The 26,039-nt window shown below is 39.3% G+C and overlaps 1 protein-coding gene and 1 long non-coding RNA gene across 5 annotated transcripts in view; one reads left to right on the plus strand and one right to left on the minus strand.

Annotated features, from left to right (window-relative positions):
• The window catches only part of LOC123382766, a 23,497-nt gene extending 20,127 nt beyond the window's left edge, over positions 1-3,370 (plus strand). For both annotated transcript variants that reach the window (XR_006591666.1, XR_006591665.1), the window contains one exon: positions 1,968-3,370. This is a non-coding gene — a long non-coding RNA (uncharacterized LOC123382766). The remainder of the gene's footprint in view (positions 1-1,967) is intronic.
• EXO1 (exonuclease 1) overlaps positions 1-26,039 on the minus strand; it is a 37,723-nt gene that overhangs the window by 8,010 nt on the left and 3,674 nt on the right. Inside the window, exons 4-13 of one of the 3 annotated variants that reach the window (XM_045048769.1) lie at positions 25,735-25,854; positions 22,873-22,996; positions 21,740-21,877; positions 20,596-20,808; positions 18,821-19,008; positions 18,153-18,249; positions 12,651-12,876; positions 8,026-8,269; positions 2,561-2,832; positions 2,052-2,449 (exon numbers count right to left, since the gene is read on the minus strand). In XM_045048769.1, coding sequence (XP_044904704.1) covers positions 2,052-2,449; positions 2,561-2,832; positions 8,026-8,269; positions 12,651-12,876; positions 18,153-18,249; positions 18,821-19,008; positions 20,596-20,808; positions 21,740-21,877; positions 22,873-22,996; positions 25,735-25,854 — 2,020 coding nt within the window. Of the gene's footprint in view, positions 1-2,051; positions 2,833-8,025; positions 8,270-12,650; positions 12,877-18,152; positions 18,250-18,820; positions 19,009-20,595; positions 20,809-21,739; positions 21,878-22,872; positions 22,997-25,734; positions 25,855-26,039 lie in introns of all 3 variants that reach the window. The other 2 variants (XM_019821527.3, XM_019821530.3) reach the window with 2 other exon arrangements.

Consider the following 26,039-nt stretch of genomic DNA (forward strand, 5'->3'; position numbering starts at 1 on the left):
GTTCATGTCTCTGTAACTGATTAATACAAAAAATGGTTAGCTAGAAGACAGAAATGTGGAAAGTTCATCAGCATGACCAGCCCACAGCCTGTGAACTGGTATGCTTCGCAGCAACACATGGCTAAAAGATTACAAAGTGAAACTGGAAGATGTCTGTTGAAAAAGGAGAAAGCACTTGCCTTGAAATAGCTCAGCAGACCTAAGAGTAGTCTCATAAATAGATGACGTTTTCATGAAAGATGTTCAAGAGACAGCTACTGTGTTGGCACCCAAATGGGGCCAAGGGCAAATGCAGCATGCAGTACAAAATGAAAAGGATGGTGTTAAAATGGAGGATTGTAGTATTGTTTTTTTTTTTTTTAACGTTTATTTATTTTTGAGACAGAGAGGGACACAGCATGAACGGGGGAGGGTCAGAGAGAGAGGGAGACACAGAATCTGAAACAGGCTCCAGGCTCTGAGCGGTCAGCACAGAGCCCGACGCGGGGCTCAAACTCACGGACCGCGAGATCATGACCTGAGCTGAAGTCGGACGCTTAACCGACTGAGCCACCCAGGCGCCCCTACTGTATTGTTTTCAAATGTTTATTTTTGAAAGAGCGTGAGCGGGGGGAGGATGAGGGAGAGGGGGACTGAGGATCCAAAGCGGGCTCTGCACTGACAGCAGAGAGCCTGATGTGGGGCTCAGACTCACGAACCGTGGGATCACGACCTGAGCCGGAGCCAGATGCTTTAACTAAATGAGCCACCCAGGCGCCCCTAAAATGGATATTAAAAGAAACAGAAAGAGTGTTGCAGACCAGTATGGATGAACTGAGGGCAAAGCAAACGAAAGGAAGAAGAAAAGCACACGTCTCCAAGGCAGCCCAGGGGTGGCCTGGCCTACTCTTCACACTTCAATACCGCAGGGAACAGTTTGAATTCAACATGTTAACTGATTTCAGCTTTCTCTAAATGAAAACATTTGTTCTCACATTGTAAGTTAGCTTTTTTCTTCACTTTGAGTCCAACACAACTCAAGTTTCCTTTGGAAACTTGAATAAAATATTTTCCTTTTGATAACTACAAGCTATCCTGATAGACACACTCCAAAATTGAGGATTATCAAAATTCTCTCAAGTAGTACCACGGCTATAACCGTTCTTATAACTTGGTAATTACAGGTGGTGAAGATAAAACAAAGTATGTTATATTGGTAAATCTGAGGTAACTCAGATGTAAAGGAAGCTATTCTGTTGTCATTTTACAACATCACGGCATCTTATGAGCAGTACATAATTGAAGCTTTAAGTCAGACTAAAAGATATTTCATAAACAAGGGAAAAAATGGTTAGGATGCTTTTATTAACTTAAAACAATGACAAAATCACATGCATTACCATTTTGTTTTGTTAGAAAGGGGAAGTTTAGCAGGACTAAGAAGGGTAAATGAAAATATATTTCTAAGTACTAAAACCTTAAGATGAACATCGTCAAATTAATAAGGCCATTTACTTATAAGGTTTCAAATGTTATTTGAATCCAAAAGTATATTAAGGAATTAAATATTAAATGTATTGTAAGTTACCATTCTGCTTACGTCTTAACTGTTCCACAGCATGTAAGTAACTCAGGAGATAGAGTTAGATTGAATGTACAAGAGTTTAAAGTATTAAGCATACAGAGAAGTCCTTACAATGAATAAAATGTGAAGTTTCTACACAGTAAGACCTAGAATAAAAAATTCAGACAGCAGGGGTGCCTGGGTGGCTCGGTCAGTTAAGCCTCGGACTCACGATTTCAGCTCACATCATGATCTCACGGTTTTTGAGATTGAGCCCCACATCCAGCTCTGTGCTGACAGTGCAGGGCCTGCTTGGGACTCTCTCTCTCTGTCTCTCTCTGCCCTTCCCACACTTGCGTGCATTCTCTCAAAATAAAAAAGTAAACTTAAAAAAAAAAATTAAGACAGCCAATTATTTCCCCAGGCAAAATTTCCCCAGTGATTTGATTAATACCAGATCTTCTCTTATGTATGGATTTGAAAACAAAGGCTTCATAATGTGACTTACCTCTGAATCGGAATCCTTACTAGAAGGCTGAGACAGTTTTGACACATTTAAATTGTGTGGTGACAGTTCTGGGCTTCCTTGAGACTTTGGACACCAAGCCGCTGCCCGCACGGGAGGCGCTCCATCACCAGACTCCTCACTCTTTAACTGGGACACAGCAGACGCTTCCCTCTGATCCGATGCCGCAGTGAGGGGATCGGTCCTTCTCCGGAACTGCTGCAGTGCTGCGCCTGGAGAGGGGCTTGAAGTTCGTGAAAAATCTCCAAGACTTCCAGACCAGCTAAAACAATTTCTGAGTGTCCCCAGGGTGGGTGGTGAGATAGTCCTTGTGAATTTGCTGGTCTCCAAACATAGAGAGTCGTCAGCAATCATAGTTGCATTGTCTGGAACCTGATCACCTGAATTACATGCTCCATCCGGACCAGCCAGCTTCTTGCCATCCTGACAGTCTGATTTATCTACACTGGTCTCTTCATCTGCGATAGAACTTTCATCTGGAACCTCATCACCTGAATTACATGCTCCATCCGGACCAGCCAGCTTCTTGCCATCCTGACAGTCTGATTTATCTACACTGGCCTCTTCATCTGCGATAGAACTTTCATCTGGAACCTCATCATCTGAATTATGTGCTCCATCCGGACCAGCCAGCTTCTTGCCATCCTGACGATCTGGTTCAGCTACACTGGCCTCTTCATCTGTGACAGCACTTTTTTCTGGGGGCTCACCGCCTGCTTTCGCTGATACACAGTTGGCGGAATCCAGAGAACTGCAAAAAAACCTAACAAAAAAAACAATACAAAGAATGCATAAATGTTTTAGAGTTTTCTCACAAAGGTGATAAGATTCAGATAATGAAAAATGGAAAAATAGTCTTGTTTCTTCAAGAAAAAGTCTCCTAAATACATAATTTCATAAATAAAGAGAAAACCGTTCTTGAAAGTTTAAATTTTGATTATAACAACATTCACACATTTAGAAATTTATTTGAAATCCTGAAGTTGTAGACAGGATTTCCTAAAAGCAGTCCTCTCTACATACGTGTTATTTGGAACTGGCATAATTTATCTATACTTCATCATCATATAGGTATCCTTTCCCCTAACCTTCACTGAATAGACTGGTCCCAACAGACCAGAAGCTCCTTGAGGACAGCTACCATCCAAGCCATTGTGTCCTCCACAGTACCTACAATAGTGGTTAACACACGGCTGACAGTCAAATATTTGAGGAGATATGGAAATATGCAACACAAAGGACAATTTACAACTACTGGCCTCTTACTTTGTAAATGCAAAATAAAAAAATTTAGTCATTTACTCTTTATCTTGGGTTAGTCCATTGTAGTAAATCATCTGGGAACCTGTAGTGGTCCATACTCTACTGGCTTTTAAAATAAATATCCTATAAACTTTCACACTATTTTAAATATGTGAGGTTATGACTTTCACCATCAATCATTTTTTTTATAAATTTTTTAAGTGTTTATTTATTTTTGAGAGAGAGAGACCGAGAGACCAAGCACGAGTCGGGGAGGGAGGAGGGAAAGATATAATCTGAAGCAGGCTCCAGGCTCCAAACTGTCAGCACAGAGCCTGATTGGGGGCTTGAACTCATGGACCGTGAGCTGAAGTCGGACGCTTAACCAACTGAGCCACCCAGGTGCCCCTCACCATCAATCATTAAATTCTGTATTAATAAGAGGTTTACTCAGTCTGGCAGCTTTAAAACATCACTTATAAACACTCCAGTAGAAAAGAAAGATGAGTATCCTTATAGAGAAGATATATTCAGAGAGTTTTTAGGTTAAAAAGGAAATTCCCAGAGTATATGATCAGATAAATATGAAGCCTAAAGAGAAATTACTGCTTTAATTAGTTCAAATCCAAGATGATAAACAGAATATGCACTAAATGCTAGAGAGTAAAAATACCCTCTCTATCCTTCATCTAATCCTCAGCTGAGGTGTGGGTACAGGGCAGGAAAGAAAGGTCTTACTAGGCTAGTCACTAAGCACAAAACAGCTCCTACATCTGATTACATAATTCATTTTAAAATAATAACCCCTATGATATCCAAGTATTCTTCCAGGTGTGATTTCATAGGTAAGAAAAGTTATAGTGACAGTGCCCAAGGTTATAAAATTAATCAGCAAGAGAGCAGAATTAAAACCCACAACTCCTCCCAGATCATGGCTGCCTCTTCTCAATTAGTGTATGTTGTTGCTTAACTTATATTTCTAGATCTCAAAAGATAAACTGGCATGTTTCTAGGATAAAGTATATAATAAAGGAGTTAAAACAGACTTCTAAAAAAGCAGACAGGATAAAGACAAACTTTGGCATATTTAATACCTCCTGTTGCATTAATGTAATGGGGTGATATTACATTAAATACAAATCACATTAAAGAGTGGGGTGATGATAAATTCTCGCAGATATATTACTGACTGGGCACTGTGTCAGGTGCTTGATATACTTCTGCTAGTCTTCGGAACAGCTGATCCATATTTTATAAAGAAATAGGCTCAGGGAAATTCAGTGGTGTGAAAGATCACTCGATTACATTTTTTAAAAAAATTCATTTATTTATTTTAAGAGAGAGACAGGGCAAGCACGGGAGGGCCAGAGAGAGGGTGAGAGAGAATCCCAAGCAGGCGCTGAGCTGTCAGCATAGAGCCAGACGCAGGGCTCGAACTCACAAAATTGTGAGCTCATGACCTGAGCCAAAACCAAGAGTCAGACACTCATATGACTGAACCACCCAGGTGCCCTGGATCACTCAATTAATGTGATGACACAGTGTGAATTCACATCCAGGCCGATCAGATCACGTGCTCCTTTCCACCCACCATGCTGAGGAGCACCAGGACCTCTCCCATCGCCAGTCCTAACTATGCCACTCTGGGAAAGTTTTTTTTTTTTTTTTTTTTTTTTTAAACCTCTTGGAGCCTGAATGTCTTAACCCAAAATGGAGAAAATAACACCGACCCTGAATGTCTCATAATTTTGCTGAAAGGAGGAAGAGAGTATGTTAAAGAACTTTGAAAATTAGCTACGAATACCAACTTCCTAATACTCAGTTGTTATTAGATGTTGTTATACCACCCAGGTCAGAAAACTGTAGAGACTTACAATTATTATTTCATAGGAAAGTGACAGAAAAAAAATTTTATTTTTCCGAACATCTCTCAACAATTTATCAGTGCCACATCTACCTAAACTATTAAAGCAGCGATGTGCAGCTGTGAATGGAAATTTGATTAAGCTTCGCTGGTGACTAGGTGAGGCCTGCAGAGATATGCGAACTCTGTTCTCATTAGCCCGTCCTCGAAGAAGAGGTGGGCACTGAGTGACAGAAAAGGGAAATTTTATTTTCTCCCACATGGAAAAAACGCAAGTTCTAAAAATTTCTCCAAGTAAGAAAAGCCAACTTTCTAGAATGCTATTAATCAGTGTGTATCATCCAGAGCCTTCTTCATCTTTGGCAGCCTCCTTTTTCATCACTGCACTGGTAATGCCATCTTTAATGACAGTGACTAGGAAAGGCAGAATCAAAATGATCCTTTAATTGGGACGTGGCTGTTCCCTTGAGAAGGCCTGATGGGAGAGGAGCAGTGGGTGGTTCCTTCCTGCCCACTTCCCACAGTCATGGTCAGACAGCCTGGCTCAGCCTGGTGTATACACTTGAAGACAACAGCCTCTCCAAGTCTCCTAGGGGAATGCAGGGGCTGCTCGGTTCTCAGAGTTGCTGCCTCATGTGCCCACATAACTTTCAACACTGAGACGTCCTGTTGCTCGTTGTGACTTCACCACCCAGACAACACAATAAAAGCTATTCATTGTGTACTGATCATCTATCAGGTGCTGTTTTAGGCACCTTTATTTACAGTATTAATTTAATCCTCTCAGTGGCCCTGAGGTTGTTAGAGATGTTGGTCCCATTTTTTAAAGAGGGTGCGCCTAGGTGGCTCAGTCAAGCGTCAGACTTGATTTTAGCTCAGGTCATGATATCGTGGTTTGTGAGTTTGAGCCCTGTGTTGGGCTGACAGCCCAGAGCCTGCTTGGACTTCTCTCCCCGCTCTCTCTGGTCCCCACATCCACTCATGCACATGCTCTCTTTCTCTCAAAAATAAACATTAAAAAAAAAAAAAAGAGGGAACTGAAGCACCCAGAAGTCCTCTTACCTAAGTCAAACATCTCATGAGTGAACAGGATGGGATTCAAATCGAGGCGGTCCAATCCCAGGGTATAAACTCCAGCCCCCTACATTATCCTGACCCCAAAATCTCATCATCACTCACAGGGACTACAGAACAGCCTACCCAATCTTTCTGTTCCACTTTGGCCTTCTAGAATCCATCCTTCACGGCACACTTGGCGTGGTCCATCAAAAGCAGGTATGATCAAGTCATACCCTACCCTGATCAAAACCCTCCAAATATCTCCTGTCACCTCTAAAGATGAGAAGTTCCTTAGCCTGGCTTGCAAACTGAACTGGCCTTGTGCCTATTTCTGCTCCCTCAGCATCCTTCCAGACTTGCATTTTGGCAGCTAATAAGAGCGACTGACAGCAAGAAGCTGTCCCCATGCCTGCCCCATGCCGTTGCCCAGCTCCATGCCTCTGCCCAAGCTGCCTGCCTCTACTGGGAAGGTAGAGGTTGCATTCTTTGTAATGGCACCTGACCCCTGCCCCTTCCTTCTGACCCTTTCCAACCACCCGATCCGCATGAGACGTCATTTAATGCCCCCAGAACATTTCAGGCAAACTTCTGTCACTGTACCTACCACACTGTATAGATTTCCTTTACAGATCTATTTTTGCAACTGGAGTATAAGCTTCTCAACAAATACTAGGTCTCTCATTTTTGTAACCCAATGCTTAGTGTGGTATTGGTTTTCAATTAATATTAGAGCTCTATAGTCATCTGTATTTAAATGTACTTCTAAAAATACCTTGCATCCAAAATCTATAAAGAACTTATTAAACTCAACACCCAAAAGACAAATAATCCAGTGAAGAAATGGGCAAAACACATGAATAGACACTTCGCCAAAGACATCCAGATGGCCAACCGACACATGAAAAAATGCTCTACATCATTCATCATCAGGGAGATGCAATTGCATTACTAGGCATTTATCCACAGGATACAGGTGTGCTGTTTCGAAGGGACACATGCACCCCGATGTTTATAGCAGCACTATCAACAATAGCCAAAGTATGGAAAGAGCCCAAATGTCCATTGATGGATGAATGGATAAAGAAGATGTGGTATATATAATATATAATGGAGTATTACTCAGCGATCAAAAAGAATGAAACCTTGCTATTTGCAGCTACATGGATGGAACTAGAGGGTATTACGCTAAGTGAAATTAGAGAAAGACAAATATCATATGACTTCACTCATATGAGGACTTTAAGACACAGAACAGATGAACACAAGGGAAGGGAAGCAAAAATAATATAAAAACAGGGAGGGGACAAAATATAAAAGACTCTTAAATATGGAGAACAAACAGAGGGTTATTAGAGAGGGGTTGTGTGTGGGGGGGATGGGCCAAATGGGTAAGGGACATTAAGGAATCTACCCCTGAAATCATTGTTGTACTAGATGCCAATTAACTTGGATGTAAATTAAAAAAATAAAAAAATGCTCAAAATAATAATAAAAATACCCTACCAAATTGTTTTTAGCTCTTAAAAAAAGTAGAAACAAAGAAGCAGGGGACCCTCCAAAACAAGAGAATTTTTCTAATGCAAAATATAATAAGTCGACAGTTCTTATTTTGCGTCCATATGACAAGAGCTGTGCATTTACGTCAGGACTACAGCTACACATGATACAAATGGTCAAGGGATTAAGCCAAGCCCACACCTACTCCATGGACTGCTTATTTAAGACAGCTGAAATAAATATCAACAGAGTGATAATACAACAGACACACAACATCCTGTAGATAAACTGTACCTGCTTCTTGTCCCTGGAACCACAACCGCACCACTTTCTTCATTTTTTCTCTGTAAAAATGCTGCAAATTTATTTCTTGTCGTAGGTGGTGTGCTTATGTTTTTTTTAACAGTAGTTCCATCTACCAGGTCAGGCATGAGCATTTCAGAGTTCAATGATTTATGAGCTTCACAGTTACTTTTCTTGGTCTTCTTTGTGAATGAAAGGGAATATTGACTCAACAGATCGTCTTCTGACAGCTCCTCTAAACAGAAACAAAAACAGTCCGTAAATCTTTGTGCCTGCCGTGTGCAGACTCAGCCTTAATGTTATAGCCCACATCTCACTGTCTTAAGGATGAAGTCTTATTTCTTTAACAGTGCATCCCAAAAGGAGATACAAGAATGACTTAGAAGAAAAAGGAAATTCCCTTAAGCTGTGGTTTACAATTTCACAAATTAGTTAAGATTTAATGTCCATTGTTTTTATGATTTTATGTGAAATTACTGAAACCAAAATTTCAGGATATGATCAATTCTGTAAGGCTATATACTTATTATACCAAAGGCTTGATTTTGCATGAAAAAAGAAATTAAGGCAATTTACATGCCAATATATGATTTACTGTTTGACTTTTAAAATGTTCCAATAAGACAGCTCAGAGCCTGGAGCCTGCTTTGGATTCTGTGTCTCCCTCTCTCTCTGCCCCTCTCCTGCTTGTGCTTTAACTAATTAAATAGATAAATAAAATGTTCCAATAAAACCAGCAGCCATTTCTACACACCGTCCATACGTTACAGTCTCGGAAGTAATCTATGCTCCAGTTCTGATCCTCATTACCGAGTTGTGGGGCCCTAGAAACCTGTGTGACAGATGTATTCTATGGCATTAGAATAAATCAAAAGACTAAATAATACAATAGGTTGATGCCTGACATAGGCCACCAGAGACCGTGCTAAGATGCTTTAAATCAGTCTAACTAATTCTGTCTGAACAGCCTCACTCACGTAGGAATAAGTACTCACTACTTTATGAGGTCAGAAAAATGGTTGCAGGTACCAAACACTAGAGAGACGATGATGCCTCAAATTTAAAAACCTATAGATTTTTAAGAAACCACAGATCTGCAAACTTGATTTTGATTCCTGGCAAAAGCCTAAATTTGTTTGTTATGCAGAGAATTGTGAGCCCTTAGGAAGAAGGAAACAAACGCTGAGGATCCTCAGCAAGGTTTCTCCAAGAAGCAGCCATGCCAGGCTAGCCTCATTTTCCTTTTGTGATAAGGTTTTAGACTAGCTATTTGGGGGAATGTCACGGATTTAGCATATTTTGAATTGAGCAGGACACCTCAGTGTGTCCCATATTATCCTGGTGGACAATGCAGAGCAAAATAACTGTATATTAGCTATTATGTGGAATTGCAGCAAACTAAAGAACCCCAAAGACTGCAGGCCGAACGGCGGTCTGGAACCTAGTGTACGTTCTCTGTCTCTACTTGTGCCGATTCCATCAAACGTTACACAAGCAAACACATTTTAACACAGGGAGCCATACTTCTCTAATTTCCAGGTGACACAGATAACACCCATATATTAGTAGACAATACGGAGATTTTTTTTTATAAAGGCAGAACAATGGATTATAGTGAAGATTGCCTCAATACAGATAATTTACTTCACATTCAAGTTTAAAAATACAACTGTACCTGGTTTAACAACTAGTGGATTCTGATTATAAACAGTAAATGCAGCAAAATGACAGGAATGTTAATAAAAGCTAATGCTATCTTATTTTGTATTATTAAAGCATAGTCTCTGGGTGAAGGGCTGAAATAGTGACATAATTCTTAATTTTTACTGTGCTCTGTGGTAAGAAGACTGTATTTCAACAATCACTGACTATAATAGTCACACAATCATTAAAAACTACATTGTATCCAAAACACAACATGGTAGGTAAGAAACAGCTGGGGAAAGAAATTTAGGAGAGTCACAGTGGCTGTCTCTAATATTTATGACAGGCTGCTGACTAAAAGGGGTAAACTTATGGGGCTCTTGGGTGGCTCAGTCTGTTGAGTCTGACTCCGGCTCAGCTCATGATCTTGTGGTCTATGGGTTTGACCCACATCAGGCTCTATGCTGATAGCTCAGAGCCTGGAGCCTGCTTCGGATTCTGTGTCTCCCTCTCTTTCTGCCCCTCCCCCCCTCAATGCTCTGTCTCTCTCTCAAAAAAACAAAAACCTTCAAAAGCATTTTTTTAAAGGGGTTAACTGTTTTCTGTTCTGTTGTTGTGTTTAGATGTGTGTCCAGGGCACAAAATCCAGTGATAGGTAGTAGTTATAGCATAAAGAACTTACAGATAAGAAGCTCCCTACATAAAATGAATAGCTGATTTTCATGGGAACAGAAGGGAAGGAAGGAACTAACATGTATACTGTACTTGATACATACCAGGGGCTTTTAGAGGTTACCTTTGTGAATAGGCAACATCATTCTCATTTCAGAAAAGGAAACAAAGCTCCAGAGATATTATCAGGAAAAGATTTAGGTGCAGAAGGAATCAATACATTTTGACAAAAGATGAATAATCTATACCTAAATTTACAAAGGGCTTGTTTTATTTTTGTTGTTAGACTTTCATTCATTCATGTAGCTATCTGAGGAAAAGAGAGAGGGGACAGATTGCAATTATCCTTTCTACTTCTACACAGCCTCTAGGAGAAAAGTAAAACACCTTTCTTTCCCCAATACTTAGTATTCTACTCTCAGTACTTCTTTTTTTAAGCCACTCTCAGTACTTCTGTTCAACATTGTACTGGAGGTTCCAGAAGACAAGAAAAAGAAATAAAAGGAGGGGAAAACAAATGAAGAAACAAACAGCATCTAGAGTGGAAAAGGAGAAGCATGACTAATCTACCATTATTTGCAGGCAGTATGGTCACCGATACAGCAATCCTGCAGAGACTATAGAAGAGATACTATGAACCAATATATAAATTTAGTAAGGTTGTCAAACAGGAGATTAGAGCACAAAAGTCAATTGTACAGTTGACCCTTGAACCTGAGAGTTAAGGGCACTGACCCCCTCCAGAGTCAGAAATCTGTGTATAACGTTGGACTTCCTGAAAACTTAACTACTAGTGGCCTACTCTTGACCAAAAGCCTTACTGATGACATAGCTAATTAACACATATTTTGTATGCTATATGTTGTATTGTAATAAAGCTAGACAGAAGAAAATGTTAAGAAAATCATAAAGAGAAAATACATTTACTGCACTGTATTTATAAAAAAAAAAAAAATCCACATATAAGTGGAACTGGACAGTCCAAATCCTTGTTCAAGAGTCAACTGTATTTCTAGCAATGAATAACTAAAAATCAAAATTAAAAGTGTTTTCAATAACATCAAAAATCTGAAACATAGTGATAAATTTGACAATATATGTCTGTAAGACCCACACACTAAAAATTACAACACACTGCTGAAGAAAAATGAAAGACTTCACTAATCAGATCAGAAAATCCAAAATAGTGGAGTGCCTGGGTGGCTCAGTTGGTTGAGCATCCGAGTTTGGCTCAGGTCACGATCTCGCAGTTTGTGAGTTTGACCCCGCGTCCAGCTATGTGCTGACAGTTCAGAGCCTGGAGCCTGCTTCAGATTCTGTCTCCCTCGCTCTCTGCCCCTCCCCCACTCATGCCCCTCCCCTGCTCATACTCGTCTCTCTCTCAAAGATATAAACATTAAAAAACAAAACAAACAAAAAACCAGTATAGTTAAGGAATCAATTCTCCCCAAAACTGATCCATAGATTCAACCAAATTCTAATCCAAAATCTCAGCAGGCTTTACTTATTAAAAAACATTTTTTTAAATGTTTATTTATTTGAGTGTGTTGGGGGCATGGCAGACAGAGAGAGAGAGGGAGACACAGAATCTGAAGTAGGCTCCAGGCTCTGAGATGTCAGCACAGAGCCTGACTCAGGGCTCAAACTCAGGAACCACAAGATCTTACCTGAGCCAAAGTCGGATGCTCAACTGACTGAGCCACCCAGGTGCCCCTATTTATTTTTAAATTGACAGCTGATTCTAAAAATTGTATGGAACTATGAAAATCAGAGAATAGCCACAACTTTGCAAGACACGAACAAACTTAGAGGACATCTTTTACTTAATTCCAAGATTTACTATAAAACTTAGAGGACATCTTTTACTTAATTCCAAGATTTACTACAAAGCTATGGTAATTAAGACAATTTTCCGGCATGAAGATGGGAAAAGACCAATGATAAAGAATAATATAGTCTAAAACAGACTCACAAATATATGGTTAAGGTCAACTGATTGTCAACAAATCTGCCAAGGTAATTCCATGGGGAGAGGGCAATCTTTTAACAAATGGTGGTAGAACAAATGGATTGCCACATACACAAAAAGTGAACCTTGATCCTTACCTCACACCATATAAAAAAATTAATTCAAAATGGATCAAAGACCAAAATCTAAGACCTAAAACTATAGAAGTTCTAGGAAAAAATAAATAAAATAAAGGAGAACATCTTACTGACCTTGGGTTTGGCAAAGATTTCTTAAATGTGATCAACACTCATTAATATTTCACAATATGTACCACAAGCAAAATACATACCACTTCTCGGTCTTTTCACAATGGATGACTTCCTTGGAAGATTTAATCCTTTAACACTGATCACTTGTTCAATGCCCACAGTACTTGGACTTTCCTTCAATCTTATAGCATCTGAAGCAATATTCAGTTCAAGTCTAGGGCAATAATTCCTATGCCAAATGCTATTAACATTAGAGGACTTCTGGCATGTTTTGTCATTCCAACTATGACTTCTTGATTGGGCAGGCTAAAATAGTAAAAAGGAAAAGGGTTACTTGAAGAAGGAAAATAGCCAAATCATTTCCCTTATCAACATAAATTATAAGTAAATAATTAACTTATTCTTTTGAATAGCTTTTGAGGAAATATCTGTTCTTTTTTTTTTCTTAATATTTATTTTTGAGAGAGTGAGAGAGAGAGAGAGAGACAGTGTGAGTGGGGGAGGGACAGAGAAAGAGAGAGACACAGAATCCAAAGCAGGCTCCAGACTCTGAACTGTCAGCAGAGCCCAATGTGGGGCTTGAACCCATGAGCCGTGAGATCATGACCTGAGTCAAAGCCAGACACTTAACCAATTGAGCCACCCAGGCACCCTGAGGAAGTATCTGTTCTTTAATAACATTTTCTATTTTGATGTACTACACTTTTCCATTGAATGTGTCTTGTATTCCTGGGTCTGCTTCTCGTAATGAAACTCAAGTGACCTTGTTAGCTCATTTCTAAGAAAAAGTGAATCTTCCTAAGATGAACAGTGCAAGAAATGAAAATGCACTTGAACAAATGTAGCCAGAAAAAAAGTACTTTCTTTTAAATGTATTTTTTAGAAACATTTTACTTATTTTTATTTTAGAGAAAGAGCATGTGGGTGTGTGTGCAAGAGTCAGGGAGCGAGAGGGAGAGAGAATCTTAAGTAGGTTCCACGCTCAGTGCAGAGCCTGACGCAGGACTCGATCCCAAGACCCTGGGATCATGACCTGAGCTGAAATCAAGAGTTGGATGGTTAACAGACGGAGCCACCCAGGCGCTCCAAAAAAAAAAGTACTTTTAAAATTCCAGTATTATTTCAAAAAATAGTAATTAGTTTAACAAGCATCTGGTAATAAGCCTCTGAATAGTCATTCACACACCCTTTACAAAGCACCTGAAAGTTAAAACCATAAAACAGTGTATTTAAAGTAATCAACCATCCCACCTCTAGAAAATGGTTGAATTCAAACCAAAACAGTCTAATTTATAAAACTCTAGTTTCTATTAGACCCATACTTGGTACCATCTTCAGTGGACAATCTGGAGAAACAGAAAGCTACTTTGGTCTCCACTGAGTCTTGCATAAAACTTTCTCTGACAAAGAGTTTACTGACAGTAAGTGCTGGTAAGTAGTCATTCTTAATGCTAATATAAGTTATTCACAATGACATCATGGATATATTAAGAGGATATCAATAAAACTCTAATAGAGAGGCAAAGGGAAAAAATTAACAAAGGCATAAAAAATGTTGGTACTCAGGGCATGAATTCCAGTCAACAAAAATCCCACCTAACTTGGAATGAATCTAAGCTCTCAAAGAAAGGATAAAAATAAATAAAACAAGGTGACGTTATTCAGGATATGCTTTGAGAATTAACAAGGAAGGTAATTTGGAATAAATGAGGAAATGGTTATAAAAAACAGCTTAATTGTAACGGCTCATGGCAATAGATCCCATTGACAGTTTTACTGAAAAAGGCAACAGGCAAGTAGAAAACCAGACTGGGAATACTAAATTTTAAATAAAAAGGATTAATTCGCTTGTATAGTTAAGGATTCCTACAGAAATTTCTCTATAAAGGGATGGACATCTTAGTGAGCCATAATACTCTCATTAATGACCGGATAGATTCGATACAGCCAAATATTGTAGAGTTTCTGAGACAAAGAAACAACTTAAGAATCATTCCTGATGAAATAATATCAATAACTCAAATGTGTAAAGATAGCAAAGTATACACTTTTCAGTCCCCTTCTTTTGATTATTATCCCCCAGAACAAAACACAAACTCCATCTGCAGTAAAATTAGGAGATATCTGTGTCGATCAAACAGAGTATAGACAGAGGAATTTTAAGAACTCAGCAGAAGAGAGATCAAGCCCAAGTGTCTGCAGAAAATGCCAAAGAGAAGTCAACTTCACCTGCACACACATGAGAAAAGCTCAGTTACCACACAGGCTTTACATGGGGCAGGGCTAAGAAAAGGAGGATTATTTGACCCTTGGGCCTTTATCTCCCAACTGACCAGTCAACTCACACCTCCCTGCCTTCAGAACCAGAGCAACTGTTCAGTTGAAACCCAGAAACAGAAGGCACTTCAGAAGGTGGGAAGATCCATTTATCCAAAGACAGGTATCAAATGAAAGGCTCACCCCAACTCACTTTCCCTAACCTGCTCTTAAAATGCAAACTGCCATGGGGGCACCTGGGTGGCTCAGTTGGTTAAGCGTCTGACTTCAGCTCAGATCATGATCTTGCAGTTCGGGAGTTCGAGCCCCGTGTCGGGTTGTGCTGACAGCTCGGAGCCCGGAGCCTGCTTCAGATTCTATGTCTCCCTCTCTCGCTCCCCTTCCCCCACTCATGCTCTGACTCTCACTCTCAAAATTAAACATTAAAAAAAATGCAAACTGCCACGTTTCCATGTGCAAGTAGAAATTGTAGGATCCCTTTTTGGAAAAATGGAACTGTGCAGAGAAAACATGCTGACATTTGGGACTTCACAAAATCAAGCCAGCTTGTTGGCAACCAGATCACCCAAGGGTAAAGCCCAAAACTGTAGGCCCCACTCATTCACACAAATCTTCTCGAGCTTCTCAGTGCCTCTCTCAAATAGGAATAGACAAGAAGCTTCAGATGTTTGAAGAAAAGTCTCCACTATGAAAGAGAAAAGGCCAAAACAAGTAGGAAAAAAAACCAAAAACAATTCAGAGCAGAAAATGCAAACAGCAGAAAATGTGCAGGAAATTATAATTGGTATTCTCAGAGAAAGATCTGTGACACAGAATCTTTCATAGGCCACATGTGGCCACTGGCTACTACACTGGATAGTACAAAGTTGGAAGACAAATGTTTCCCAGAAAAAAACAAAGGACAAAGACGTGAATAAGAAAAACTAGAGGACTAAGAAATAACATCTAATTAATAGAGAGGTTCTAGGAAAACAGAAAAGAGGAAGGTTTACATGATTTGAGATGATCAACATAAGGTTCTTTCCTAGTATCATTAGGGATTTGTGTCCTCCTGGTAGGCTTGGTCTATTTCAGCTGACAGTAATGATTTCTTTTCAACGCTCAACTGGTCGCCAGTTTATCAGCGGCCACCTTCTCCAGGCTCACCTCTTTTTCTTTCTCAAGGCCCTCTGCTTCCTTCACATGGAACACTAGGACATTCTTGGGCCATCCATAATGAACTGCTTACTACCCTCTTCCACCCATGCTTCAACCTGGAGTCACTCATCATCTTGAAAATCCCCACTGACATTTGCAAACCCAGGGCACGTGTTTCTCCACAAGGAGACAGCAAAGCTTGGCCTGGGATCATAACTCCCCAATTATTTAAATGTGTGATCTGGGCAACTTCCGTAACCTCCCTCTTGTTGTTTCTTCATTTGTAAAATGGGAATAATAATATTGACCTCACAGGCTTGTTGAAGAGTAAATGAGTCACTATGCGTAAGGTTATTAGAATAGTATTTAGAACATAGTAATGCCCCGTAAATGTTTGCTACTATTATTATGAAGAATTCTCTCCAGTGGAGTTAGGTGCATGGTCTTTTTATTTTTTTTCATGGAGCCTAGAATACATCCCTACTACAGAACTTACCTTATTTCTATCGATATAACCACGTCTCCCTCCCCTAAGGAATGAGCACCAGAGAGAAAGAATTATATTTTATTTCTGTTTATATTCCAGAACACTAGCTAACCTATGCTAATTACAGTGCTTAATCAATGCTAAGTCAGAAACTGAATTAGTGAGCAAGGGTGGGAAGACCTGGATTAGACCAGAAGCTTTGTGAAAGAAGAAACCATCCTTCAGGAGGACAACTTAAAAGCAAAAGGACTTAGCAATGAAAGAGCAGCCAAAGTTTATTTCCAAGTGTTCTAGTCTGAGAATGAAAGAGATCATGTAGCTGATATTCATTCCTTCCATAGATAAACATGGTAAAAATAATATAGCAGCGAAGTTCTTAATGTCCTGCCTTTATGAAAATTGCACTCTGCTGGGAAGACTCACAAAGTCAAGTATTGAGATGTAATTTATGTAGTGAAAAGTGCTAAAAAAGAAAAAGGAGAAATGTTATTAAGGAAAGCTGATAAGGAATGAAGAGTTGTTTGTTTTTTTTTAAATTTTTTTCGTGTTTATTTTTGAGAGAGAGACAGAGCGTGAGTGGAGGAGGGGCAGAGAGAGAGGGAGACAGAGAATCTGAAGCAGGCTCCAGGTTCTGAGATACAAGCAGAGAGTCCAATGCAGGGCTCGAACTCACAAACCACAAGATCATGACCTGAGTCAAAGTCGGATGCTTAACTGACTAGTCATGCAGGCGCCCCAAAGAGTTTGTTCTTGACCGTGGATGGATTTAAGGTTCTAGGAAAACATTTACGTAGAAATCCAAGAAACATTCAGAATTACGTGGCTGGCTTCGGGGCGCCTGGGTGGCACAGTCGGTTAAGCGTCCGACTTCAGCCAGGTCACGATCTCGCAGTCCGTGAGTTCAAGCCCCGCATCAGGCTCTGGGCTGATGGCTCAGAGCCTGGAGCCTGTTTCCGATTCTGTGTCTCCCTCTCTCTCTGCCCCTCCCCTGTTCATGCTCTGTCTCTCTCTGTCCCAAAAATAAATAAACGTTGGTTAAAAAAAAAAAAAAAAGAAAAAATTATGTGGCTGGTACTAGACTGGAGATAGGGTTAAAGATGTGCGAGGTTTCTGCATAAGTAAAGCCATCTGAACTTATTTTAGGAATAGATATGAACAGAAAAGAGAACAGTCAGAGAAAGGAGAGAATGGTTGGGGGGGGTGGTTGTCAGAAGGGATATATACAACCGGGAAAAAGTAGAAGAAAACATGGAAGGGCTCAAGGACAGAGCTCAGAGGCACTTAATATTTGCTCAGCGAGCAAAAAAACCAGCTTTTCCTTCCAATGGTAGCATTGCTAGGTTTGAATCTTCAAAATGCCAAAGGCCAGAGGCAAATGGGGTGGGATGAGAAGAGGCTTGTAGACACAAAAGAGATGTTCATATCTAAAGGTCTGGTAATATATCATGTGGTTGCTTTTTAACTTAAGGAAATTAACCAATATACCTATGTTCTAAGACAGACAATTTCTCTAACATCAAGTTGTTTTAAACCCACACTGTCCAAACAGCTGGGATACAGCAATCCTTAGAAGATGTTTATTACATGAAGATTTGCCTTTAGTCACAGTTCCTAAGACATAACTAAAACATGCTCTCTAAAAGTGAAGTCACTTAAAAAAAAAAACTCATTAAGACGTTACCGTAGCAATGTCTGGATTGTAGTTATCGATCTGTTCAAAAGTATTTATATCTTTATTTCCAAGTGCTATTTGAAGAGCTATGGAATCATCAAAATACCTAGGTTGGTAAGATTAAGGAAAAATGCTTTCATTAACAACCAAATGAATGTAACTACGATAGAAAAGTGTTTCCTATCGTTGCAGAAAATGCTCAGGTTTAGGGCTCCAGCAGATCCTGACTTTCTACCTTCAGCATTCCTGAAACCACAGGTGTCGTTCACTAGTGTCTACTTGTCACTAGTAGATCACATACGTGACCCAGGGCTCTGAACCACACTGAGTGTATGTAGCCTGGGTTAGGAGCAGGGCACACGGCGTGCACACGTGCCCAGGACGGCCCTCCTAATAAATCGAGCTTGTTTGCCGAGAAATGCCGCCCTTGCCATGGGTACCTTAAGTGACTGACTCGGTACATGTTTCTGTCAAGTCAACCCAAGTAATTAGCAAGTTATAAACAAAAAGCTGCTCTAAATTTTCACCAGCATGGTATTTAAAGTTAGATAGGCTTCACTATAAAAAAGCAAGCAGAAAACAATTTACAGGCTTTTTACTGAATGTTTCACTAAAAATATCTCCATAAAAATAAGAAAGAAATACAAAATTCTACTATTCTGATTCAGAAAGGATACTGCCCAGCGTAGCTCAGTGTTTCAGGATCAATGTCGTCTTCATATGCATTCAGAGGGATGAGTTTCCTTTTGATGGGATCAAAGACTAGCTGATAAAGAAAGGTATTGTTGGCCCGAATAAATCCTTTGATGTAATCTTCTGGTACCATTATATTCATCTTAAGATAGTGTCCAATTTTCTTGATGACCTAATAATGGATGTAAAAATATTTACTGGTTACCTACAAATACAGAATAGGGAATGTATCATCTCCAAGACCAACTGGTTCACATTACAGGAGGCTGAGGCGAGACAGAAAATCAACTAATTTTATCTACATTAAAAACCTCTACCAGAAAACACGATCATGTTGCAGTACTAAAAATTGTCTCTATGACAGTATCTTCTTTGATTTTTCTATTAACCCAAAGAATGAACAGTTCAGTTACAACGTCAAGTTTATATTCCCATGTGTGATGTTAAGACACATTTCCCACCCTCAAAGTCCCTTTTATCTAAAAAAGCAAAACAACACACAAAACCTGAGAATTAAAAATGGAGTCACCATCGCATCACACTCACAGGTCAAGAGCCAGAGAGTGAGAATCAGCGGCCCGGGAGTCACAGGCTAGTTAGTGCCCACGGCTCCATTCCCAGCTCTACTACCAACTCCTGATGAGAACTGCCCAAGGCGGGTGGCGGAAATTAGCTTAACATATACTTATTTTTTAAGGTAAAGCTATCTGGGAAATGACAGAGTGGTGATGTAGGGAGTCTCAGTTTTCCAGAGGATACCCTGCACATGATATTGCATCAGATTGTATGAGGATGTAGATGTGAGAACTCAGCTGTCTCCTATCAAGCCATGTTAGAGATTTACATAAATGTGCAATTCCTGTCATTTTCATGTTTTTAGAAGACACGCCTATTTTTCTTTAGAATATGCTATACATGTTAAGAGTGAGAGCAAGAGCGAGAATCCCAAAGAGGCTTTGCATTGTCAGCACAGAGCCCGATGTGGGGCTTAATCTTACAAACCATGAGATTATGACCTGAGCTGCAATTAAGACTTGGACACTTAACTGACTGAGCCTCCCAGGTGCCCCATGAATTTATTATTGTTAATTTTAAATTAATAAACATTTTAGTTTTGTTTGAATTTCATTCAGTAAATATCAATAGCTATAACCCATTAAACAAAAATTATTGCCACGAAGAGCTTTTAAGAGTGTAAGTGGTGGGGCGCCTGGGTGGCTCAATCAGTTGAGTGTCAGCTCTTGACTTTGGCTCAGGTCATGATCTCAGTTTGTGAGTTCGAGCCTCACATCGGGCTCTGTGCTGCTAGCACGCAAAGTCTTGGGGATTTTCTCTTTCTGCTTCTCCCCTGCTTGTGTGCTCTGTTCTCTGTCAAAATAAATAAATAAACTTAAAAAAATTAAAAAAAAAAAACAAAAAAAAGAGCGTAAGTGGATCCTGAGACCAAAAAGTTTGAGAACCACTTACAACAGACAATAGGACAGAAACTGAAAGATAATTTTAACATTAATTTTATCTAGAACACTTTACCCTTAAGTCTCTTTATATAAGTCTTCATTTAAAAAATTTGTCAATTGCTTAAAACAGGTCCATCAGTTGCCAAAAACAAAATTCTAGTGTTTTAGTCATTTTTCCCTTTCAATGACATAACATGGGCTGTTGACAGGATAGAATATTTAAAATTCATATTCTGAGGGGTGTATCTATGATGGAAGAAAGGTTTGGAAACTGAATATGGCACTTGGTGAATCACTCCCACCTTTACAATATCCGGATTATTGGCTAGTCTCAGCACTTTGCAGGCCTTTGCTAACCCAATCCCACGCAGTGAGGAGAGGTAGTCACAGCCTGAAAGTATGCACATATACCGGAACTTCTCCTCGGTGAACACGTCCCCAAGCTGCCTGCACATTCCCAGCCGAGCCTGGTCAATTTCTAGTCCATTTCCAAACTGGTCCATTTTTAAAATCACCTTCAAAGGGAAGGGAAATTGTTAAATACCTAAGTACCTGTAAGGGTCATTTTAATGTTTCGTGATCTAACCCATTGTAATATTCCTAAGAATTCTTTCTTGTTATTTAGCATCACATTGAGAAGAGAGATAGGCCAGGTAATCACTGTGCAATTTGTAAATAAATTAAACTGAAACATACACTATGTCTAGATAGGGTCCTGCACCAGGACTCCCTTGCCCTGACTCTGGTAGAAAGAGTGTCTCTTACCCCCTACTGACATTCAGAGTTGTCATGGCGATCAAATAACAATCCATACAGAAATCCTTTCTCTTAGAGTAATACATGTTCATTGTAGAGAATTTGGAAGACAGGGAAATTCAGGAAGAAGGAAACCAAAGTTGCCTGACACCTCTCATTTGTCACTGTTACCCAACATTAACCCTTCAACAGATCCTTCTAGTCATCTATAAAATATATAGATAATATGAATAACATTGGCAGTAACAAAAATGAGATCTTACAGTTTTGTATCTTAATCCTCCCTTACTATGTCATGATAAAATTTTCCATTAAACAGTTTTATACATAATTCTAAGTAACTGCAAAGCATCCTGTTAGGTAAGTTATTTACCTCACCTAGTTGAAAAAAAATAAAGCATATAAATTATTACCAAAAATAAGAATAGCAAGTCTACACTCTACTGAAGAATTCGGATAAAACAAAACCTTTTAACCTTAAGAGCTTACTCTGAAAATGTGTCCAGATTACACAAATGTCAAGCAGCAAAACCCTGCATTTTAAATAAAATAATTATTAACATTGTAAAGTAGATATTAACTGCAGGTATTAAATAAAATAAAGTGATGATTCCTGGAAAAGAAAAACCTTAGTGCCTTGATTTACACCATTGCCAACTGCACAGAAAACAGTATGTAGTAGTAAAGTACCTTTTTACAGCCAAAAGCGAGGAGATCAGAGTCCTCTGTGATTATGGCTTGTACAATACCAGCTTTGTTAAGATAGGCCAGCTGCGCGTCTGCTTCATATGGAGCCACAAGACAATCCACTCCCTGGGACCGGGCAGCCTGCCAGAGAGGATCATGGTCAATCTCCAGGATGGCATCTGGAGAGCACTGAACAATTTCCTGTTTTACTACCAGCCTCAACATGCACATGCTGATAATTGTTTTCAGAAATCATTTCCTTTGAAGTGTTTCTACTTTTAGTCCTAGCAAATATTGAACTAATCATATAGCCACAAAGAATTTAAAAAATTCTTTTTTAAAAAATCACTTTATAAATTTGGAGAAAATACTGCTGTACATTCAGAGGGAGAAAAAAAAAAAAATAGAAGCCAGAAAACTTTATTTCAAGTTGTAGAAAGCTTGCATCTTCAGAATGGCTATGCTCCAAAAGCATACAAGACATTTGTTTGGAGCTCTGGATGTATTTTCCCTATGAAAATATATTTTCTTTTCATACTACAGAAGTCTACCTGACACTGTTTTGATAAAACTACAGAATTTAATCACTATATTTATTTTCCTATTTGTTTACCGAGCAATTTGAACAGAGGCCTGAAGGAGGGTAAATGAGGGCTGGGACTTGGGGCCACTGAAGTAGGTCTATGGTTGTAAGACGCTTTTAAGCAGAAGCTGATTGAGGAAGACTAGGGTCGGAGAGTTCCGGAGTCAGTGAGGCTGGTTCTACAGACCTGACGGCCTACAGAAGTGAAGGTTATACATGTTGAAGACTACAGGGCAGTGGGGTGAGACTGATGCTCCAGGAATTAACACTTCCGTCTCTACAGAACAAGGTGCCCATGGAGCTCATCTAAGTCACTTATCTAAAAAGGGAGAGTGTCTCTTAGTCCTTAGGATTTCTCCCCCTGGAGACCGTTGGACTCTTCTCTGTCAAAAGATCCTGCTTCCTCTTCCTGAGACCTGCCACTTCCTTGAGTTAGACCGAGAGTAATTTCCCTCCCTTCATTTTCTTGCTCTCCCATCAATATACAACTCATAACTAGCTTCGATGAAGTTGGCCATTTGTTCTCTTTGGCTTCATTTCCTATTGGGCTTACTTTAATGACTTTGTGGGCCATCACATGTGTGATATTGATGGAACGGGTAAAACATTCTCTGGCTTCTGAAACCTTCCCCTCACGAAGAAGCTGCTTTCCCTTAAGAAGATTGGCTTGTCGTCTTCTGCAAGGGGAAAAAAAAAATATTAAGAGGCTGACTTCAAGAAATTCAAGAAATTTTCCTAGGGGGAAAAAAATAAACTTTGACTCATTGGACAGTGTGTACCAGGTGCTTGAGAACATTAATCTGGATCTTTTGGGCTTCGAGTCAAAAAGAACACAGGTGATTTATCATGTACGCACACACAAGCGTATCCTCAGACTTTTTTACATCACGCTTTATGTCAAGGGAAAATGCAGTAATTAAGACACTTAAGAAAATATGAGTCAAGGGTTTTATACCATCAGAACTTTTAAGTATAAAGGGTGCACCTTTATGGACATATAAAGAACTTGAGAAATACCGTTTCTGAGCTTTTCTGTGGAATCTACTAGACAACCAATTTCAGAAAAACCAAAATAACATCTGCATAAAAACTGTCAATAATAATCAAGTATGTGGTAATTTGTAGAATACTAAATACAGGTTAAACAGGGAGACAGTGATAACACACGTTCTAACAATATGGAACCACTATTTTTAAATGGGAAGAAAGCATATGCAAAAGGAGAAAGAAATTTTAACCGTTTTCAATAATCATATTGGTAGGGGTATCAGTATTTTATTCTGAATCTATTCTTGAGTATAATAAAATACGTGCATTTACTTTGGGATAGAACAAAGGAGTAATTATAAGATACTCCAACTTCGTCATCCCTTTACCCTTGAAAATAAGGATTCTAGGTATGAAGAAAGGAGGTGAAGATACACTGCAGAAGAGGTAAAAACCCTGAGTCCTGAGTTTGACTTGGAAGAATCAGTCTGAACTTATGAGGTTTTAATCTTTAGGTAAATGTGCGCACACATATACAAATTCCCTAGTTGCACAGACTGGGCTCCATGGAGGAAGAGACTTGTAGGAAGGGATTTTAAGTGCCTCCTCCCACTGCTACAGTGGCACAGAAAAAGCTGATCTTACAAAGACAAAAAGAATATGCAGGACAGAGACAGGCAGCTGAGACATGTTTTTAGCCATTCTTGAGCTTAGCAAGAGAAAATTAGTAAGTATCTGCAATTAGAATTAAGACCCGGTGGGCGACACCCGGGTAGGATGTGGTTTGGACTAGTCTCTCAGCCGCTCTGGTTTAGGTCTGTCACCAATCCTTTCAGAACTAACCTAGAATGAACTAACTTTTATTGAGAGTATATTTGGTAAACTGTACATTATTTGTAATAGAACGTGGGCTCGCACAGTTTCAGTTATTCCTTTATAAACAGTCTTTATAAAGTTCTGGCTTTAAGAATCAGAACCCTCCAGCGTGAAACTGATCTGACTCTGTATGTGAATCAGAGCCCTCCAAGTACAGCTGGGTTCCAAAACCTAGGTCTGAAAAACTCTCTAACCTATCTAGGCCGAGAGAGAGCACAGCCAGGACAGCAGCACCCTAACAGATGGCTCCCTCAGCGAGGCTTACTTCTGTCTGGGTGTGATTCACACTAGCTCTGACAACTAAGCCCAGGGGTCTTTCCTATACAACACAAGGACTCTGGGACCTAGAAACACAGATGGGAGGGGGGGTGTGGGGGGAGGGACAATGAGAGCAGATGAATATGGGGAGGATACCTGCTTTATTAAAATACAGAAGTTCTGTCTGAGGCCTGTTGTTAGAAACTTACTAGAATCTGTGAAGTTAAACATGAATGATAAAATTTCTGGGTTAACTATTAAGGGAAATAGAAGACATTACTTTTCAACTAGAAACAAGAGACAATAAAGGTAGAAAAAACAATCCAGAAGTCAAGCAAGGTAGGGGTTAACCTCCCCCCCCCAAAAAAGAGAGAGATGGACAAATATAAAATACCAAGTAAGAGAAACAATGTATTAAAATATATTAGTAATTAATGGTCAGTGTGAAAAGAATAAACTCTCCATTTAAAAGATTTTCAGGGGCACTTAGGTGGCTTAGCCGGTTGAGTAGTCTGACTCATGGTTTCAGCTCAGGTCATGATGTCACAGTTTCAGGAGTTTGAGCTCTGCCATTTGGCTCTGTGCTGGCAGCGTGGCGCCTGCTTGGAATTCTCTGTCTCTGCCCCTTCCCTGCTCGTGCTCTGTCTCCCTCAAAATAAATAAATAAACTTAAAAAAAAATTTTTTTTTCAAAAAATGGCAAAGGTTGACAGAATGGATAAGAAAACAAAAACAAAACACAGTAATGTGTTCTTTGTAAGAGACAAACCTTAAAACCAATGAAGTAGTAAGCTGTAGGTAAACAAATAAAAAAAGACAGTGGGAATATAGAAGGAAAAGTTATGGCTACGGTTATAATCGGACAGAAGACTTTAGAACAAAAAAGCAAAACTAGGGACTAAGAGTCACTAGTAAAATGGTTACCACAAGAATGTAACTAATTCTAAACTTGAATGCAACCAATAAAATAGCTTCAAAATAAAACAAAAATGATCAGAACTATAAGGTAATTGACAATTCCACTACCCCCCCCCCCCCACGACCAAAACCAAACAAAACAGCAAAGATAGATTTGAGCACCATAATCAATAAGCTTGACTTACTGGACAGACAACCAATCTTCCTCTTAATAACTGAAAATACATATTCCTTTCTAGCACACATGAAACATTTCAAGAAATTTGTTGAAGTACTAGGCTATGAAGCAAGCCTCAATAAATTAAAATTCAAGAAAATTGGTATAGACTATAGCATCAGACCTTAACACAATTAGAGTGAATAGAGAATCAACTTACTCTCTTCTAGACTTTTCCACTTCCTTTTTAGAAGGTAAAGTACATCCATCAAATACAAGAATAGGCTTGATCCCATGAGAGAGTAACATATTTACAAATTTCATACAAAATCCTACATACCTATGAAAATAAAGAAAAAAAATTTTAGGTGCATTGCGTATTATAAAGTAATACTCTTTAAAACGAGAGGAGATGGATTATGAACAGGGAAGTTTTTTTCTTTCTTTTCTTCTTTTAAAGCAAAATGTTTTCACAGGACATGGAAACTCTAATTTAGGCTTCAGGGTTCAAATCCTGCCTTGGAT

Source organism: Felis catus, chromosome F1 (assembly GCF_018350175.1).
Source record: "Felis catus isolate Fca126 chromosome F1, F.catus_Fca126_mat1.0, whole genome shotgun sequence".
In the NCBI taxonomy this organism is placed as follows: Eukaryota; Metazoa; Chordata; class Mammalia; order Carnivora; family Felidae; genus Felis; species Felis catus.